A 22067-nucleotide genomic window follows, 5' to 3' on the forward strand; every position below is an offset into this window, starting at 1 on the left:
AGAGAAACTTAATAAAACTCCACGGTTCTACTGACATCATTCCCCTATTTACCATTTGCATTTGAGGTAATTCACATCAAAGAAACCAGAGAAGCTTTATGTGGGAAAATATTTTCAATATTGGAGGAAAGTGTTTTCTCAAAATCCAGGCCAAAAAATTTATATATAAATATATATATGAAATATAGCATATAACATATGTATTTTTTAAATTCCCCTTGGTGTGTAATTTGGTCTTTCTGAAATAATTTTATAGTTAACAGCTATCCAAGTTCTACCTATATTCAACAGTCAGTGCAACCTATGAATTCATAATGGTTCTTAAGTTCTGCTTAACACAGTTTTTCTTGTATTTATATGTGTGTATCTGTATCTATTTGCCTACCAATACAAATGAAATAACAGGTTTTATTAAAAGCCTATGGTTGCAATAAATCTCTTCTAAAATCTTGCAACTGGAAAATCAATGGAAATTAACACCATGAAAAGAGACATTTCAGCATTTTTTTTCTTCCAAATTTAGGAAATAACATAGGTTTAAATTACGTGTGATCTTCTTTGAGCTGAAACTTCTGGATCACCTAAGAGGCATGGCTATGTCAACAGGATTATTAATATTTATTGCTGGATAGCCAGGGTTTGGGATAATGATGGTACTTAGAGTTTTGAAGCACTGACACTACCATAAAGCATATCGTTTTTCTAACTAAACTAAAACTTTTACTCTTGGACCTAAACTTCTACAAGGCGCCATCCACTCCAAAGTGCTATAAAATATCAACTCTCTTTACTTTTGATTAATGATACATTGTCAGAGTGATGAATTATTCTAGAGTGTAATTTGAAAGATAATATCATTCTAGGGAGAAAAAAGTTCAGGTAAGAATTTAGAACAGTTACCAGATGAAATCCTACCATCACACAGTATAGTGAAGGATTGGGGGGGGAATCTGGAAATACTGGCAGTAAATCACATTCTTTGGCTTTAGTTTAAGCTTCTATCCCACAGTGAGATATATGATTTACTATTGCCCTGAAGGCTGTTTTGGTTTGATTTTTAAACATTTTTAACATGTAGAAAAGTTGCACAAGTAATTTTATTCATTTTCGGTCCCCCCATTTTCTCTTGCTACCTATTAGTACTGTTATGTATAAATTTTCATATTTAGCAGATGGAAATATAATTATCTTTGAGTTTTTAATTTTGATAATACCTTAATAGATAAGGTACAGTATTTGATACTTAATATGCATAGTTAACTATTTTGTTTTGTAACAACCTTAACATTCTTGTTCATTGGTTACTTACTACTTAAGATGATAGTTGGTGTATTATTAAGTGAAAGATAATGTATTTTGTGTTGCAAATCTAGGTGTGTCCATCTAAGCAAAGACAAAAGACTGCAGGTGGTTACCCCTGTGAAATACCACTCATTAATTGGAAGGAATGTCTATTTGTTACTTTTTAATATGGTGGTATTATGACTTATTTTTACTGGGTTTCTGTAATTTTTAAGAAAAAATATTGCTAATTGAAGGCTAGGTCTATGTTAAGTGTTTCTGGATGAGGATGCTCTTGAGTATTTTGGGCAGGAATGTTTTTCTTGAGCTACACCATTCCTCAGATTTCAGAATACTCATTAAACCTGGTTATCACCCATTAAATATCAGTAATACTCTACAATGAGTGTGAAAACCCAAAACACCTTCCCACACTTTGAAATTTCCTTGCTCCAGTTAGGAAGTACTGATCCATATATTAATTAGGTCTCTTTGCAGTAGTTTGGGACCAAGACTTGTTTCTTTTTTTTTTTTTTTAATTTTTTTTTTAATTTTTTTTTTTAATAAACATATAATATATTTTTATCCCCAGGGGTACAGGTCTGTGAATCGCCAGGTTTACACACTTCACAGCACTCACCATAGCACATACCCTCCCCAATGTCCATAATTCCACACCCCCCCCAAGCCCCCTCCCCCCATCAACCCTCAGTTTGTTTTGTGAGATTAAGAGTCACTTATGGTTTGTCTCCCTCCCAATCCCATCTTGTTTAATTTACTCTTCTCCTACCCCCTTAACCCCCCATGTTGCATCTCCTCTCCCTCATATCAGGGAGATCATATGATAGTTGTCTTTCTCTGATTGACTTATTTCGCTAAGCATGATACCCTCTAGTTCCATCCACGTCGTCGCAAATGGCAAGATTTCATTTCTTTTGATGGCTGCATAGTATTCCATTGTGTATATATACCACATCTTCTTTATCCATTCGTCTGTTGATGGACATCTAGGTTCTTTCCATAGTTTGGCTATTGTAGACATTGCTGCTATAAACATTCGGGTGCACGTGCCCCTTCGGATCACTACGTTTGTATCTTTAGGGTAAATACCCAGCAGTACAATTGCTGGGTCATAGGGTAGTTCTATTTTCAACTTTTTGAGGAACCTCCATGCTGTTTTCCATAGTGGTTGCACCAGCTTGCATTCCCACCAACAGTGTAGGAGGGTTCCCCTTTCTCCGCATCCTCGCCAGCATCTGTCATTTCCTGACTTGTTAATTTTAGCCATTCTGACTGGTGTGAGATGATATCTCATTGTGGTTTTGATTTGTATTTCCCTGATGCCGAGCGATGTGGAGCACTTTTTCATGTGTCTGTTGGCCATCTGGATGTCTTCTTTGCAGAAATGTCTGTTCATGTCCTCTGCCCATTTCTTGATTGGATTATTTGTTCTTTGGGTGTTGAATTGGATAAGTTCTTTATAGATTTTGGACACTAGCCCTTTATCTGATATGTCCTTTGCAAATATCTTCTCCCATTCTGTCAGTTGTCTTTTGGTTTTGTTAACTGTTTCCTTTGCTGTGCAAAAGCTTTTGATCTTGATAAAATCCCAATAGTTCATTTTTGCCCTTGCTTCCCTTGCCTTTGGCGATGTTCCTAGGAAGAAGTTGCTGCAGCGGAGGTCGAAGAGGTTGCAGCCTGTGTTCTCCTCAAGGATTTTGATGGATTCCTTTCTCATATTGAGGTCCTTCATCCATTTTGAGTCTATTTTCGTGTGTGGTGTAAGGAAATGATCCAATTTCATTTTTCTGCATGTGGCTGTCCAATTTTCCCAACATCATTTATTGAAGAGGCTGTCTTTTTTCCATTGGACATTCTTTCCTGCTTTGTCGAAGATTAGTTGACCATAGAGTTGAGGGTCTATTTCTGGGCTCTCTATTCTGTTCCATTGATCTATGTGTCTGTTTTTGTGCCAGTACCATGCTGTCTTGATGATGACAGCTTTGTAATAGAGCTTGAAGTCCAGAATTGTGATGCCACCAACTTTGGCTTTCTTTTTCAATATTGCTTTGGCTATTCGAGGTCTTTTCTGGTTCCATATAAAGTTTAGGATTATTTGTTCCATTTCTTTGAAAAAAATGGATGGTACTTTGATAGGAATTGCATTAAATGTGTAGATTGCTTTAGGTAGCATAGACATTTTCACAATATTTATTCTTCCAATCCAGGAGCATGGAACATTTTCCCATTTCTTTGTGTCTTCCTCAATTTCTTTCATGAGTACTTTATAGTTTTCTGTGTATAGATTCTTAGTCTCTTTGGTTAGGTTTATTCCTAGGTATCTTATAGTTTTGGGTGCAATTGTAAATGGGATGGACTCCTTAATTTCTCTTTCTTCTTTCTTGTTGTTGGTGTAGAGAAATGCAACTGATTTCTGTGCATTGATTTTATATCTTGACACTTTACTGAATTCCTGTACAAGTTCTAGCAGTTTTGGAGTGCAGTCTTTTGGGTTTTTCCACATATAGTATCATATCATCTGCAAAGAGTGATAGTTTGACTTCTTCTTTGCCGATTTGGATGCCTTTAATTTCCTTTTGTTGTCTGATTGCTGAGGCTAGGACTTCTAATACTATGTTGAATAGCAGTGGTGATAACGGACATCCCTGCCGTGTTCCTGACCTTAGCGGAAAAGCTTTCAGTTTTTCTCCATTGAGAAAGATATTTGCGGTGGGTTTTTCATAGATGGCTTTGATAATATTGAGCCAAGACTTGTTTCTTAATTGCTAAAGGCCTCATTGATGTCTCTCATTGTATGGGGCTAAGGATGATGCAGCTGAGTTATATTCAGAACCAGAACTGGAAATTGCAAAGCTATTGAGATACATGTCAGACTTCTTCTTCCACTTTCAACTTTATTTTTTCTTTGTCTATCTACTTTATTCTTTTCTTTTAATGAATAAATTATGAATTAGATTATAGAACATCAGTGACAGAGAGAACATATATTGCTTTCTTGATTCCAAATCTAAGTTCTCATGAATTCAATGAAGACTAGATGCTTACTTATTGTCCAATGAGCCATGGTCCAGAGGATAGAAATATGTTAAGTGATTGTGTCTCACATGGTGGGGTTGGTGCAGAGGAGCACTGCTGTGGATCAGGGAGAAATCACATAGAATGGGACATTACTGGAAACTAAGTATTCACCTTAATACAATTCTCCACTACAGTGAATCACCCAGTGATTCAGGAAGCTACTTGTCTATTGATTTATTTTTTAGTCCAGACTCTTTTTATTGAGTTTTAATTTATACACTCTGAAATTCACATTGTAAGTGTACAATTCAATGATTTTTTTAAGGTAAATTTACAAACCTGTGCAACAATCTTGCAGTTGAGTTTTAGAATATTTCTATCACAATAAAAAACTTCCTGGTACATTTGTGCAATCGACCGTTGCTCCTACTTCTAGTTGCTCTAGGCAGCTACTGGTCTGCTTCTGTTGGTATAGATTTATCATTTCTAGAAATTTCATATAAGTGGAATCATTCCTATGTGATCCTTTGTGTCTAACTTCTTTCACTTATCATAACATTCTTCCACATTGAGAACATTCTTCCACATGTTTGTTGTAGGAGTTCATTCATAACATATTTGTTAGCTTTTCAAGGAGATACCAAACTGTTTCCTAATATATCTGTAACATTTTACATTTCCCACCAACAATGTATGAGGGTTTCATTTTTCTCCATATCTTTGCCAAAACTTAGTATTGTCAAATGTGTTTTGCATTATAGCTATTCTGTATGCGTGATGATATCTCGTTGGAGTTCTAATTGCATTTCTTTAATGACTAATGATGTTGAACATCTTTTCATTTGCTTATTAGCCATCTGTATGTCTTTGTGGAAATGTTGATTTAATTTTTTTGGCCATTTTTAAAGTCGCATGGTTTGTGTTTGTTTGTATTAGTGAGGTTTAAGGGTACTTTATACATTCTGGATGTAGGTCCTTTTCAGATATATGATTATCAAATATTTTCTCCTAATCTAGATATCTTGATTTTTAAAATGAAATTTAAAAAAATACTAATTCTGGATTTTTTGCATTTCCATATACATTTTAGAATAAGGCTGTAAATTCTAGGATAAGATTGTCAATTACTATAGAAACCCCAAACAAATGCAAAACCTGATGGAATTTTGTTATAGAACATATGGCATCCACAGATCATTTGTTTTTACAAAGCCTTAATTTATCAATTGATTCTTTTATGGATCATGTTTATGATCATTTTGTTTGTGTATTCATACATTGATGGATGCTTGGGTTACTTCTACCTCTTGGCTATTGTGAATAGTTCTTCTATGAGTATGAGTATGTAGATACTTCTTTGAGACCCCACTTTCAATTATTTTGAATATGTATGTAGAAAGGGAATTGGTATATCATGTTAAGTCCATTTTTAATTTTTTGAGGAATTCCTTTTTTTTTTTTTTTTTAACTACAGCTGAACTATTTTACAATCCCATTAATAGGACACAAGAGTCATGCACCTGGGTGGCTCAGTTACGTGTCTGCCTTCAGCTCATGTCATGATCCCAGAGTTCCAGGATAGAGTCCCACATAGGGCTCCCTGCTCAAGTCTGTTTCTCCCTTTCCCCTTTACCTTTCTTGTACTCTCTCTAGTTCTCTGTCTCTCAAATAAATAAGTCTTAAAAAAAAAATAATGCACAAGGGTTCTAATTTCTCCCCCTGCTCACCAACACTTGTTATCCTTTGTTTTTTTGATAATAGCCAACCTAATGGGTGTGAGATAACATCTCATTGTTCCATATACATAATACATAAAAGCTTGTCAATTGTTACAAAGCAATATCCTGATGGGATTTTGATAAAGATTTTGTGTAGTACACGGATTGATTTGGGGGAAAATTGCCTTCTTAACAATATTGAGTCTTTCAGTCTCTGACATGATTTTGTTCCATTTATTTATTTATTTATTTAAAAAAATTTTTTTAAAGATTTTATTTATTTATTTGACACAGAGAGATCACAAGTAGGCAGAGAGGCAGGTGGGGGGTGGTGGGCAAGCAGGTCCCCACTGAGCAGAGAGCCCGATGCCGGGCTCGATCCCAGGACACTGAGATCATGACCTGAGCTGAAGGCAGAGGCTTACACACTGAGCCACCCAGGTGCCCCTTATTCCATTTATTTAGATCTTATATAATTTCTTTCATCAATGTTTTATACTTTTTAGTGTTAAATCCATATACTTTTTTGTTAAATGTTTTTGTAAGTATTTTGTTCTTTTTCATGTTACTGTGGATACTTCTTAATTTTATTTTTGGGTTGTTTATTGCATATATATATATAATTGATTTTGAGTATTGATCTTGAGTCTTGTGAGCTTGGTAAATTCACTTATTATAGTAGCTGGCTTTGTTTGTTTGTTTGTTTGTTTGAGATACCTTAGGATTTTCTACATGCAGGATCATATCCTTTATAAGTAAAAAATAGTTTTACTTCTTCCTTTTTAATCTAGATGGTTTTAATTTTTTTTCTTGTTTTGTGTTAACTAGAGCCATCAGTAAAATGTTACATTGAAGTGGCAAGTGTTTACATCCTGATGTTGTTCCTGATTAAGGGCTTAACATTTACTCTTTTTTACCAATAGTTGTGATGTTTGCTATAGGTTTTTCATAGGTGCTTTTACCATGAGGAAGTCTCTTTGTATTTCTTGCTTCTTGTTCCCTATTTTTATTGAAATGCTCATGTTGTTTGGTCTTCTATTAATATGCTTTTTTCTACAATACTTGATTTTTAGATGTCCAGTTAAGGAGGTGTTACTGGATATAAATTCACTTGGTCATGACTCATAATTTATGTATTGGTGGAACAGATTCGCTAATATTTTGTGAAGGAATTTTGCATGTAAGTTCATGTGGGATATTAGTCTGTAGTTTTATTTTCCTGGAATGTGCTTGTCTACCTTGGTATTAGAGTTGTATTGGCCTCATAAAATGAATTTAGAAATATTTCTTTCTCTTTTTCCTGAAAGTATTTGTGTTAGATTGGTATAATTCCTTACTTAAATATTGGGTAGATTTTACCAGTGAAACAATCTGAGTCTGGGATTTTTTCATGGAAAGATTTTGAATTATTAGTTCAGTTTCTTTACCTTATTGTTCTATTCTAATTTTCTATTAGTTATGAGTAAGTTTTGGTGATTTGTGTTTTTTGTTTAATTTATCCATTCAATCTAAGTTGTCTGATTTATTGGCATAAGTTTTTTTTTTTTAAGATTTTATTTATTTATTTGACAGAGATCACAGGTAGGCAGAGAGGCAGGCAGAGAGAGGTGGGGAAGCAGGATCCCCGCTGAGCAGAGAAACCGATGGGGGCTCGATCCCAGGACCCTGAGATCATGACCCGAGCTGAAGGCAGAGGTTAAACCCACTGAGCCACCCAAGCACCCCACCTGGCACAAGTTTTTCAATTCCTTTATAATCTTATAATATCTGTAAGTCTATATTGATCTTCTTTCTTTCATCACTGGTTTTGTTAATTTGTATTTTACTCATTTTGGGGCAGTTTAGCTAAAGGTTTATAAATTTTCAAGTCTTTTTAAAAATGTGATTTTAGTTTTATTGATTTTTTAAAATTTTTGTTTTATTTCATTGATTCTGATCTTTATTTTCTGGTTCTGACCGGCTTTTGGACTTTTTTTCATTGATTTTTTTCCCCCTACTTTTTTGAGTGAGGGTCAGGTTAGGTTATTGGTTTTAGATATTCTTCCTTTCCAAAGCAACCATTTAAAACTATAAATTTCAGTCTAACCACTGCTTTAACTGCATTTTATGTATTTTGATCTGTTATGCTTCCTTTCTAATCAATTCAAGATTATTTACTAACATACCTTGTGATTTGTTTTTTTATCCGAAGGTTATTTAGAAACAAGTTGTTCAATTTCTAAATATCTTGTGATTTTCCAAAATTATTTGTTGCTGATTTCTAATTTTTTTTTGTTGTTGAGGTCAGAGAACATATTTTCTATGTTCTATTTTCTAGAACATGTTTTCTACTTCAAACCCTACAAATTTATTAATACTTTTTTTATGTGGAGCATATGGTCTAGCTAAAGAATGTTCCATATGAGCTTGAGAAACATTCATATTCTGTTGTGAGGTCTAGGGTTTCTGGCGATCTATCTTTCTTTTGGTAGAATTTAATTAATTAATTTATTTATACGATTTTATTTATTTATTTGACAGAGAACACAAGCAGGAGGGACCACAGGCAGAGGCAGAGGGGAGAAGCAAGGCTACCTATCAGTCAGGGAGCCGGTGGGAGGCTCAATCCTGGAATCAGGACCCAAACGGGAGGCAGATGCTTAACAGACTGAGCCACCCAGGCGCCCCCTTCTGATGGACTTAATACCTTTCATCTTTACCACCTTTTCTTTTAGTGTTTCTTGTTAGGGTGGATCTGCTAGTAATGAATTATCTCTTAATTAGTCTATTTGAGAGTAATCTTTATGTTTGCTTTCGTTTTTGAAGGACAGTTATCCTAATATAGAATTATTTTTGGCAGTTTTTCCTTTTAGCACTTTGTGTTATTCTATGGCTTTTGATCTCCATTTTTTTTTCCCAGATACAAAATCAATTTGTTATTCATATTTATGTGTTCTTATATGTGATGAGTAATTTTTCTCATCTATTTCAAGATTTTCTGTTTATCTTTGACTTTTAGTAGTTTGGTTATGAGTTGTCTTGGTATGGATCTCTTATATTTATCTTTCTTGGGGCTTGTTGAGCTTCTTGGATTTTTAAAGTAATAATTTTTAAGTTTGGGACCATCATTTTTTCATATATATTTTTCTTCTCATTTCTCTCTGATACTCTCATTAAATGTGTGTGGGATTCTTGATGTGGTCTTGTAGGTCTGTAAGGCTGTTTTCATTTTCTTTAAACTTTTACTTTTTACTCTTCAAATTAGATAATTTATCTCTAACTTTAAGTACACTGAATTTTTTTCCTTTTAAAATATTTCATACTCTAGGTCATAATCAAGAATTTTCATTTGGTTCTTTTTTATGATTTCCATTTTTAAATAGCTCCTCTATAACTCTCTCAGAAATTTTCAGAATCATCCCATTAAATGTTTGAGTAGTCCACTGCTCACCTTAATTGGGACCAAAGCCTCGGGCTGTCAGAGCTGTGGGTTTTTCCCCATTCGTTTATAGTCAAATTTGCTAGTTCACTCATAATGCCACTATAATTTTAAGATTCTGCCCTCTGCCAGGAATCAAACACACTCCTTGTTCAGTCTTTCCCTAGTAACATTGGCCAACTTGGGAAGGGAGATACAAGAAACAGCCATAGATTTTTGCTGAGTTATATCATAGTAGTTTTTCTTGAGTAAATATTTCTCAACTTTTTGTTAGCTTTTGGTTGATTTCAGAGTCCTGAAATAGTTTTTTTTTTTTTTTTAAAGATTTTATTTATTTATTTGAGAGAGAGACAGTGAGAGGAAGCATGAGCAAGGAGAAGGTCAGAGGGAGAAGCAGACTCCCCATGGAGCTGGGAGCCAGATGTGGGACTCGATCCCGGGACTCCGGGATCATGACCTGAGCCGAAGGCAGTCGTCCAACCAAATGAGCCACCCAGGCGTCCCCAGAGTCCTGAAATAGTTTTAAAAAATTTATCCAGTATAACATTTGTTTTATGGGGATAGAATTATTTGCTGACCTCTTCATTATACCATAGTCAGGTGTTCTATCTTTCTCTATTGAATTGAATAAGAATTCTATTTTTGGGGTATTTGAACTATTTCTCTTACTTACAGGGAAGTATTATATTGTGATCTAGATAAAATGGTAGCAATCATTTGGATGCACTATTTTGTGTCATCACTCTGGTAGGTGATTTTCATACAGGATGTATACTTTTCACAACAGCTTTGTAAGGTACATAATGTCTTCATCTTATAGGCTTAGAAAGATAAGTGATTTCCCCCTTTATGCTATTATTAACAATGCCTTTGATTTTGTCTGTGTTGACACTGACTTAGATAGCTTCAGTATAGGGGAGGAATGTTCAAATAGAATATTTAGTCATTTTTATCTCAGTAAGTCAGTGAAATTTGATTCAACCAACATTTCTCAAGTACTTAACCAGTGTCAAGCAATGTTCTAGTTGCAAAGTGTGAAGGATGAAGCTGCAGGGAGGAAAGGCAAAAGAAGGTGATATAAAGCATGGATAAGTTAGAATAAGACATGGTCCCCTCTCTCAAGGAATTCATAATCATGAAAGGGAAGACAGATGTATTCAACCAATTGTAACTCAACCGAATGGTATAATGCATGATTCTTAAACTTAGTGAACATTCAAATTACATGGTAAGGCACAGATTCTGTTGCAGTGGTTCTGAGCGGGACCTGAGATTTTGTATTTTTAGCAAGTTTCCAGTTGATGGTGATGCTGCTGGTACATAGATGACACACCGAGGAACAAAGCTCTAGTACTGATGTGAGCAAGGATCTATAAGGGCCCTTAGAAAATACATAAGTTTTGCTGCAGTTAGTTGAAGAAGAAAACTCATTTCAGAGAAATTAAATAATTTGCCCTTCTGAACTATTTTTTATAATGCCATTGAGATACATTGGAACTGGGTAATACTTGATCTGGGCCTAAAATGATAAACAGAATTATAGCAGGAAAGCTAGCCATTAGAAAGGAAAACTTTGGCAAGACGTAGAAGTAATATGTTCATGTGTGTTTTTAATAGGAAACACATTTAAAACATCCCCCCCTCCCCGGTGAAACAGAATACCCAGTTAGGAGTAGTTCCAAATATGAGGCTATATATTGGTGGAATCCTTGCTGAAGTAGAAGAACCCCCAAATCTCAGTAGCTTAAAACAGTAAAAGTTTAATTTTTACTTACCTAAATCTCAACATGGATGTTCCTAAGACATCTCATTTTAAACCTCTCCCTCCCTCTTGATTTAGGGACTTTAATGTGTAGCACCACCATCTTAGATATGTTATTTCCAAGGTAACTATACATCCATCTAGCTGGCTTGTTGAACAGGAAAAAGGGTAGTTTCTTACCACCTTGCCAGTAGAAGTAATATTCATTACTACCTCTCACATTCTGTTAAGCTATCATAAACTCCACCTAGATTATATATTCTTCTCTGGAATAAGTGGGGAAGATTGGATTTGGAGAACAGGAAATTGCAAATCATTAACACATAAATGATATATTTTTCACATACCTAGGAACTTAAAAGTATTGTAAAATAGTATGTTATAGCAGTATGGTAAATTTCTAATCTTAATAATTTTGTTAAATCTTATACCTCTTAATTAAGAGATAGATATTTTAAGTGTGTTCTATAATTCTACTCTTATAGGATACGTCTAATTTTGTTTTTTGGAAGTTTTGTTTTTGCAAAGTTCATATGCCTCCCCAACCTGACATTGCAGATAGTAGATGAGACAAGTAAAAGAAGAATCTGTTTCTCCCTTCAATTTTCTAGTGCTTAGTCAAACATGAAAATAAGAATAAGTTAGAAACAAAAACTAAACAATGTAATTCCCACATCAGCAATTATATACATAATTACAATTTTTTTGTAAAGGAAGGAAAAATGTTCATATCTATGGAGATAAAATCTAATATATTTTAAGTCTTAGGAAATAAAAAAAGTAAAACACATTATCTGTATTAGTGTAATTCAGTAGGGTAAAGAAATTAGGCTGAAAGAAGGAAGATCTTGGTTCTAACTCAAGCTGCAATATTTTGTATTCATTTGGCTTTGACATAAGCTTTATGAGCTTGAATTTCCTTGTCTATGTAATGGGGATCATAGTATCTGTCTCTTCCCCTGCATGCTTATTTTAAGAGTAAGAAAAATGTATATACACTTACAACTGAAAAAAGTAGTATTTATTTTTTAAATTAAAAACATTTTTAAGAAAAGTAATATTTAAATATAAGATGTTCTAAGAAAGAAAATCCCTGTAAAATTAATAGTTGTTTTTACTACTTTTAAGAATGTGTAAAATGACAAGTAGACCTTCTAATCACCTTTGAAATCAATAGATCTCTACTCTAGGAAATTTAAAATCAGGCTTATATTGGATTACTCTGTTTTAAAAATACTTGTTTTGGTAAAGCATTACCATTGGCTTGAATTTCTTTTAAAAATGATTATATAAGTCTGTATAGGCTTTTTGATGATCACTGGGAAAATTTAGATCAAATATCACTGATATCTCTGCATAAAATATGTATATATAAATATGCATATATCACATTAGTCATTTTTCATAGATAATCCATTAATTCAGCATGAAATAACACTAAATAATTTGATCTTCATTGGTTTATTCTAGAATGAGTTTGCAGTGAATCTTAACAGATCTGTAAAAGGTCATAACAGGAAAGATTCAGTATAATCTTAGTCATTTAAATAGGTAACTAGATAAAAATGTAAAAATAGGAATATTTCCATGAGAAAGTACAAATAATTATTTCTAATCCCTGCTGAAGTTACTCTCTGTCTTGAGGACATTTGCTAAAGGAGTACGACCTATTGTTTGTCTTTCTAATACCAGGTTTTCAGAGTTTCACCCTGTAGTTTGCTTGGTTCAAGGTCACATGCAACCCAGAATCTGCAGAATCCTAGGGCAGATCAGAGTAGTTGCTGATAGGAGACCTCTCAGAGAACAGGGACTTTCTAGGAGTTGCCCATTCCTTTTTAGCTACACTGAAGGCATGGGGAGAGGTTTTTGAAGTCTTTTTCTCAGTCATTTATTTTAATTCTGCAGTTCTTCTTTCCCCCTCCCCTTATTTTTACCATATGTTATATGCCAGGCACTGTGGTGCCTGAAAGATTTAAGAAGACAAGATTTTTTCCTTCTTTGAACTTATATGGTATGATGGAATAGATAGACACCAAAAGGGAATGTACAGTCAATATTGTATGGGTTACTAGAGATCTACTTTGGGTCTGAAGAAGGTACAGAGGATGGGCACCTCACACAGCTAGAGTGAGGAGGACAAAGAAAGGTTCCTAGACCTGTGGGAGTCATTTGGGATGAATCTAGAGGGAGAAGTAGGTGTCTGCCAGGCAAAGAAGATGGTAGAGGAGGGAAATCCTTTCTGGTTAGTGAAACTCATGGGCAAAGATACTAAATGAGGAACAACTTGGAGTTTACTAGGAACCTTCAGGTAGAGGCACTTCCTGATGTGCACTTTTGAATAGTTAATACTTTCCAAAGATGTTTTATCACCAAGGGATACTCATTACTGCTTATTCAGGCTCCTACTAGATTAGCTATATTTAGTTCTTTAGCTATGTTGTACAAAAATAACACATCTATCTATTTGGGGTTGACATAGTAGAAAGGCTGTGAGTCAGAATTAAACACACCTGGGGTCATTTCCCAGCTCTGCCACCCACTCACCATGTGACCAGGCCTAAGTTATTTAAACTATAGGAGCTTTCATTTCTTTATTCTTAAAACAGAGACAAAAATAGTAATGTTTTAGAGTTGACTTGAAGATTAAATGATATGTTTTTAAGATACTTGGGATAGTATGAGACCAAACTAGCTCCTTAGTAGATGGCAGCCGTCACTATTATATTGGTTGATATAAATGTCAATTTGTATTTTGAAATATTAAATAAAATGTGTTAGATTTTAGTAATCATAGAATAATAAAAAATGCAATTTAATGTATCTAATTTACTTAGACTGACGTATTAGTCTTTTTAGTCCTATTTCGTTTCTTTTTTAACAGGCAAAATCTCAAATATTATCCACTGTATTGGATGCTGCCCATCGGTTTATCAAGGAAGTTAATCCAGATGAACCCAAAGGGAATAATCATTCTCCAGAAGAGATTAATAAAAGTGAGAACAAGCCCAAATCTCTTCTACAGGGGATCCACTCTGGGGTAAGCTAAAGAAAATAGAGTAGACATTTTCTGTCATACATGATCATGGAGACTGTCATTCGTAGACTTAACTAGAGGCATACAGTTTTGTGGATTATTCCATCACGTTGTTTAATATTTGAATTTTTTTAAGACTCAAAAACATCTTGACTGTAAAAATCCTTTCTTTAAGGAGACTTCTTTGATTCCACTGAAGACTGTTTTTTTTTATGAATGATTGTTTGACATGTTGCTTTCTAGTCATTGGGGCCATTTAAGGAAATGAATGAGTATTTGAGAGAAACATGAAAAAAAATAACACAATGAAATATAACAATTTTATTTTAGTTAGGATTTCAGAGAGGCTAAAAATACAAAACCTTGCCAAGTTTGTTTTGTTTTGTTTTTGTTTTTGTTTTTTTTTTTTTTTTTTTTTTTTTAGGTGATGGGCAATTTTACAATTATTTAAAATTGGACTTACACTAAATTCTGGTCATTATTCAGATTGACTACTGATCCCATGATGTTCTAGATAAGCTTTCATCAGTTCATGTCTATATTTTGTAATGGACATGTAATGATTCTTTAGCAAGAAACAAACTTCCTTGAATTTTGATCTATGTTATAATCCTCATCCTTTTAGATGCCACTCACCTTTCCACTACAGTTCAGAAATAGTAACAAACATGGCCAGTCACACAACTTCTTACTTGGTGACAGGGTCAAGCTTGAACTTCAGTCTCTTGAGTTCTTAACCCATGCTCATGGAACAAAGAAGAAAACATGCTTTATGCGTATAGGACCTCTTTCCAGCAAAGAAACTGTGCTTGAATTGTCCAGGAATGTCAGTGTTTTTACATGGATTTCACTTTCTAATAGAGCTGTCAATGGTGATTGTGAAGAATCCCTGAATGAGTTATGGCCTTGTTATCATAATAGTGATGCGTTGAAAATGGACTCTGTGCCAGACATGGTCCTACATATTTTACAAGTATTATCTCTTTCTGTCCTCTCTTAATTTTTCCCTACTTTTTCCAGATGAGAAAATTAGTGACAAAGATCAGTTTTTATAAATTGCCCAAGGTATAAACGAAACTTAGATTTAAACCTAGACTTTATGACTCCAAATTATTTGCTTTTAGCCGCTACACAGAGGCTGTGGCATTAAGGGTTTCTCCTTCCTGCATGCCATTTTATGTAATTTACCTAATTGTTAAAAATAGTGATAGATCAACAGCTAACATTTGTTAAACACCTAACACTAGGCATTGTGCTTAATCCTTTCATTGCCTTATCTTATCCAATAATCACAACAACCATATAAGTTTTGCATTTTTTATTACTCTATTTAACAGATGACAAAGGCAGAGAGGAACTTAGTAACTAGCCCTACTAGAAAGCTTATGCCTTTGCCTGTGCTTTTAATCCCTACAATAATGCTGCCTCTTGTCCCCATAGGTGACTGTATATGCTAGATAGACCCTCTCTACTTCTCCTCCTAACTTAAAAACTACTAATTCAGTGGTTTCATCCAGGAGTGCACATCAGAACCAACTGGAAAACCATTAAAGGAACACACACATGATCAAATTCTGCCTCTCTTTGGGTGGGTCCACAGGTGTGATTTTAACAACTGCTCAGTCATGGTGGTGTAAGTATTCCAGTTGGACATCACTGCTATCAGCCCTTAAGTGAGCACCTGTACTCAGTGCCAAAGAGCAGTGGCTCTCTAGCTGTAATACATAAAATATCAGAAGCACTGAGTGAGTTTGCTAAAATGTGACTTTTCTTCTAGAAAGTGGGGATATTAAACCACATCTTGCAAGGATACCATGTGGCTTAGAAGGATAATGAATATTATCCACTGAATTCCATATGCTCTTTCAAATTTCCTATTCCCTTCAGAATTGGGTAGAATCATGTTAGGTTTTGAGTTGGAAGTGGCATATGAGAGAGTTCTGGGCTCAAACATTTGAAAGCCGATGTCTAGTCCTCTGATTTTTCCTATCCTGCCATTGCTGTGAGGAAGCCAAGTATTCCAAAAAACATAGCTATAAAAAGCGGAATTCTTATATCTCTGACTCATTGGTTGGAAAGGAGCTGCTCTGGACACCTGCTGTAATCCCTGCATACTTAAACCATTTTGTATTAAGCACTGAGTTTCCAGTGCTTCTTCATTAGTGCAGCATACATACATATGTGCAGTCACACTGTTTACTGGATACCTATAAATACCTCCCACAAACTTGGCACTTCTTTTCTTTCTTTTTTCCCTCCCTTCAACCCTCCCTCCATCCCCCCTCCCTCCCTCCCTCCGTCCCTCCCTCTGTCCCTCCATTTCTTTCTTCCTCCTTTTTTTAGAGATAGAGAGTGTGAGTGGAGGGGGTAAGGACAAAGGGAGAGGGAGAGAGAAAATCTTAAGCAGACTCCATACCCAGTGTAGAGCCCAACATAGGGTTTGATTCCATGACCCTGAGATCATGACCTGAGCCAAAATCAAGAGTTGGCCACTTACCAACAGAGCCACGCAGGTGACCCTAAAACTCAGTACTTTCAAACCAAATTTACCTCTCCTCCAAAACCTATAGGTGTCACTGTTGATGACAGCCTATCTTCTTGCTTTTCAGGTGAGCCAAGAACCATCATTTTCTGTAGTCCTTTCTCTTCTTCCTCTGCACATCCAATTGGCTACCATGTCTCATGCAGTCTACTGTCTAAAAACTCACTTGAATACTTGGGCCCTTCTGTCCTTACTGATCTTCCAAATATGGAAATTAGCTTTTTCTTGAAGTACAAAATGTTCACTACATGGAACCTGGATTTCATTCTCTCCCTTTCTAGAAGCCAATAGTAATTCCCATTTTGTATGTATGTATTTCTTTTCACAACTAATAATATGCTGCTCTGCAAATATGCTTTTTATAAAATGTTTTGATATTCACATAAGTACATTCTATAGCCTTCTCATTCTATGGTGGTTATAAAACACCCTATTTATTAGATAAAAATGACTTTAAAATGTAAGTTTAAATTTTAAAATTTCCACTGACTAGCATTTACATTATTTTGATCTTTTGCCAATTCAAAGTAGAATATAAAGAGTGATTTTGAAAAATATTTTTGCATATATATATGCAATATACTTTGTGCATGTATATATATGTATATATATATATACATATATATATACATGTTTGTGTATATATACATGTCATGTGTTTGTAATGTTGATAGATATTACCAATTAGCTGTAATATTTTAACTGGTTTGGTTTCTTTGCATCCAAACTCACTATTCCTTAATTTCTCTTTCTCCCAAACTACTGTGTAGAAGTCTACAGTGACTTTGACTTTCCATTATGTGTAAGTTTAACTTCCTCTGTATGCAGGCAGGATCCTTCATGATTGGACACAGATTATATTTTCTCTTATCCTACTTTTTACTACTTCAGTGTAAACTACTAATGGCTCCATGCCACTGTGCTGTTTGACTCCATGTTTTGGCATATATACCGTCCCCTCTCTCTGGAATACTGTCCCTACCACTTTTTACCCATACAACTCTTGCTTATCTGAGTTAAATAACCTGTTTCTTGCACTTGTTTCTGTTGTGGACTTTTAAACCCATGTTTCTGTGGCCAGCAGCTGGCACAGTGACTTAAGATTCCCAAATGCCTTTTGTTTATATTCAAAAATTTGGACACATATTTAATGCTCTTTTCTCAATTATACTCTAACAGTCTGCCTGTTTATTTTGTAATCAAGGGGTGAACATAGAGAACTCACTTTTGTATCTAGAATGTACACAATGGAGATTTAGCAATTTGATCAGTGTAGGTAAATCCACAATGCTAATTCAGCATTGGTGTGGACTTTATTTTGCCTTATTTTCCTAATTTGGCCGTTTTCTCTGATCCTGTGTGTAACTACCAAATCCTACCTTTATTTTCTTCTGTGCATTCACAGTGAGTCTATATTTTGTGCTGAATTCATCCTTTCCTCTTATCATTATGCCAAGAAGCATGTGATGCTTCATATGTATTAATTAATTTGTTCATTCTTTCAACTAACTTTTAATGAGCACCTACTTTGTGCCAGGCACTGCTCTTGGCACTGAGAAAAAGAAAAAATCCCTGATCTCATTACATTCTAATGGGGAGAGATAGGCAATAAACAAACAAACATGTAGACTAAATTCACACAGAGATGTTTTTCAGAGAAAAAGAGAGCAGGTAAGGGAATGGAAGGTGGGGGTAAAGGAGCTATATTTGTAGGGTCATCATTTGAACACAGACCAACTGTAATGAGTGGAATGGCTATGTGAAAATATGGAGGGAGGGTCACTCCAGGTATTGGATGTGGCTAGTGCAGGGCCCTTGAGTGAGAATGTGTTTAATGGGCTCAGCACTAAGAATGTAAACATTCTTGATGAATGAAGAGGGGAATTGAAGGAAGTATAGTAAAAAGGCAGGGAAGTACATGGTCTGCAGAGCCTTGTAGGTCCTATTAGGAACTGGGGGTTTCAAAGAATCATTGGAAGGTTTTGAATATAGGAATGACATGATCAGATTCACATATTAAAAAAAAAAATCTGCTCTCTCTGCCATGGGAAGTTTGCTGGTAGCAGATTGAAGTAGGGGGATTAGGTTCATGGCTATTGCCACTCCCCATGGGGAACACTGGTGAATAACATGATGATAAATCCTCAGTCATGCAGGCTCTAGTTTTAATAATTTTTGAAGGGACCATTTCTAATTGTCCATACTGTTTTAAAGAAATCAGTAAAGCATATGTGTAAGTACAACTTAAAAAATTCCATTTTAAAGTTAAAAAGCAGTGTATGATTCAAAATGCCTAATAATTAATGCTACCTATATTTTAAGATAGGGAAATTTTAAAAAAGCACACTTAGATGCACTTTTAATTGGTTTAGGTAGAAGTTCCAACCACAAAAAGAGCAGAATGTTCACATCCAAAAGATAGGCTCCTCTGTGAAGGGTCATCTGATGAAGAAGCTTCTGCCCAGTCCTTTCCGGAAACTTTAAATCAGTGGAGAACTGGACATCAAGATGACAACGAGAAACAGAACTCACCTGCAGCAAAAGCAGGTACAGCTACTTTTATCAAATGAATGTTATAAAATAAAGTTGGATTTATCTTATTTATCTCCATTCTCTGTGAATATAAATGCAGTGTTTAAAAACTGTTAGCATTAGGATAACAGTTTAATATAACTCCTCAAAGGAGCATTCACTGTACAACCAAGGGTAAGTGGTTTAATATTTATAGAACCCTGACTTGAGCACTGGGGAGATTTGTGTTTGTTTCCTATGTAAATTCAGACTGCCAAATGAATGCAGAATTGGATGCTTTCAGCTCCCCCACTCCTGGCAGAATGTTTTTGTCAGGACAACTGTTCCTTTATTGAACTGTAGTTAAATATAAAACAAGAGGATCTGTGAGATAGAGAAGTAAAGAATTTTTTGTATGTGTCTTGAAAAAATATAGTTCAAGGACCGCGGTGAACTTAAGGGGGAGAATTGATTTATCTTTTTTTCCCCTCCTGTCCAAAGGAATATTTTTTGTTTATATTTTTCCTTGATGATTTTGCACCCATATTCTAGACATTGAAGATTGGGTGACTGAGGCACATACTGTTTCTGTTTTATGATATGAGGGAGAGGAGATGCAACATGGGGGGTTAAGGGGGTAGGATAAATGTTTTCCAGAATCTTTTGAGAGATATCATACTTCTCAAACTGTTTGATTAATTAATTTTATTTCTCAGAATCTTATAGAGACTTCCAGTTGCTTTTCACTGAAAATAAAATGTGAGACAATAAATTTCAATCATGTATCTTTATTGACAGGATCCAATTTATTATTTTTACTTCATTTTTTTCCTGTGCAGGAATTCTCCTGATTACTCATTTTTTATATTTTTATTCATTTTTAAACATTTTTTATAATTCCTGACATCAAGGTATCACATACCATTTTCCAATTAGAACTGGAATTTTTTCTAAATAATTTTCTCTTTGAAATATTTCCCTACCCTTGTTCATGCTGCATCAGTTTCATTAATACTTCCAAGATTTTATTTGTATACTCTCTTTGTAGCATATATCTTAATATAATTCTCATTGATTGTGTTATTTTATGTTTTTTTATTTGAACTTTCAAGTTTTGATGTATTTTTTACTTTTTAGCTCTGAAAGGGAAAAGTCTTCTATACAAATATCTTTTGATTGTCTACTTTGAAAGACTTAAAATAATAAAGGGACAGATATGATAAATCAGATAAGATCAGAGAAGAAAAAACTTTGTTTTTCATAGTGGTGATAACTATATTATAAGAATAACATAATGATTATTTTGCATGATTTTATTATTACAAAAAGTTAACCAAAAAGAAAATGAGAATAACCTAATTCAACCATCTAATCAATGTTAACATGTTGGTATGTTTTTCAATAGACACAGTTGCACCATCACACACAAGTATAAATGGGGTGACACTATTAATGCTATTTGCAACTTTTTTGCTTAGATTCTATCATCGACAATGTTACATATAAATACAGTTATATGTCATCATTTGTAACTGTTGCATAATACTCTGTATGCCAAGATTTACTTAATCAGGATTTTATTGATGGATATTTTGTTTCTAATGCTCACTATGGTAAAAATAAGTTATAATGACCATCTTAGCTCTTTGTGTACTGGTACGATTACTTTAAAATAAATTTTTAAATGTAGAAATACTGCGTCAGTGATTGCTGAAGAGAAATCATTAAGATGAGGACTTCTGTTGATATGATATGTGATTTTTCTTGCCCCGGAGTATTGTATATATGACTGTGTGTATACCATATGTATATGTTTGTCAATATTTTTCTTTTCCTGACATATTAAGTATATAGAAAAGAACATTTACAAAATTTGTGTAGATTCTGGAGAAAAACAAAGCAGTAAGCACCTGTTCTCTCTCTTCTTTCCTCTTCTCTAAGAGATTGTCACTAACTTAGATTCTGTATTTTTCATTTAAAGAAAAATTTCCTTGTAGTTTACTGTATTTTGTGTATCTCTAAATAATATGTTAAATTTGCATGTATTTGAATATTACGTAAGTGGAAAGCTAGTGTATATATTCTTTTGCAGCCTGTTTCACTCACTATTATTTACTGAACTTTACCCACGAAGATGTGCATAGTTGTATTTTATTCATTTTTACTGCTTAATATTCTTCTGTTATAGGAAGTTACCACCATTTACCTGTTTAAATGTTGATGGGTTTGGGGGTTGATTCCTATTTTGCCATTATAAACAATGCCGGTCTGAATATCTTTGTATAGGTCTCCTGGTACACATGCACACGTTTCTAGGATGTCTTTTCCTAGAAGTGGAATAATTGGGTCATAGGCTGCATATGTCTTTGACTATACTAGATAAAACTGAATTATTTACCAAAGTATTTGTATCAGTTTATACTCCCACCAGTAGATAAGCAGTTTGGTTACCTCCCATTATCACCAATGTTTTGTCAGATTTTTAAATTTTTGCTGCTCTGATAGAGATGAAATGGCATATTTACTTTGTGTAACTCATTACAAGTGATACTTTTTATATGCTTCTTGGCCATTTAACTTAGTAACATGCTTTGAATTTTCAAGTTTTCTAGTTATTTGTTATTGACTTTAAAAAAATATATTTATTTTGTATTTGACAGAGAGTATGAGCCAGGGGAGGGGCAAAGGGAGAGGTAGAGGGAGAAGAAGACTCCCCACTGAGGAGGGAGCATGACTTGTGGGGCTAGTTCCCAGGACCCTGG

General features: G+C 34.5%; 1 protein-coding gene across 2 annotated transcripts in view; it reads left to right on the top strand.

The window, feature by feature from the left end:
* LOC111150874 (zinc finger B-box domain containing) overlaps window positions 1-22067 on the top strand; it is a 106377-nt gene that overhangs the window by 40195 nt on the left and 44115 nt on the right. For both annotated transcript variants that reach the window (XM_022508540.1, XM_022508549.1), the window contains exons 7-8: window positions 14100-14255; window positions 19167-19341. In XM_022508540.1, coding sequence (XP_022364248.1) covers window positions 14100-14255; window positions 19167-19341 — 331 coding nt within the window. The remainder of the gene's footprint in view (window positions 1-14099; window positions 14256-19166; window positions 19342-22067) is intronic.

This window comes from Enhydra lutris, unplaced genomic scaffold, assembly GCF_002288905.1.
Source record: "Enhydra lutris kenyoni isolate GAN:26980312 unplaced genomic scaffold, ASM228890v2 scaffoldscaffold2, whole genome shotgun sequence".
Lineage (NCBI taxonomy): Eukaryota > Metazoa > Chordata > Mammalia > Carnivora > Mustelidae > Enhydra > Enhydra lutris.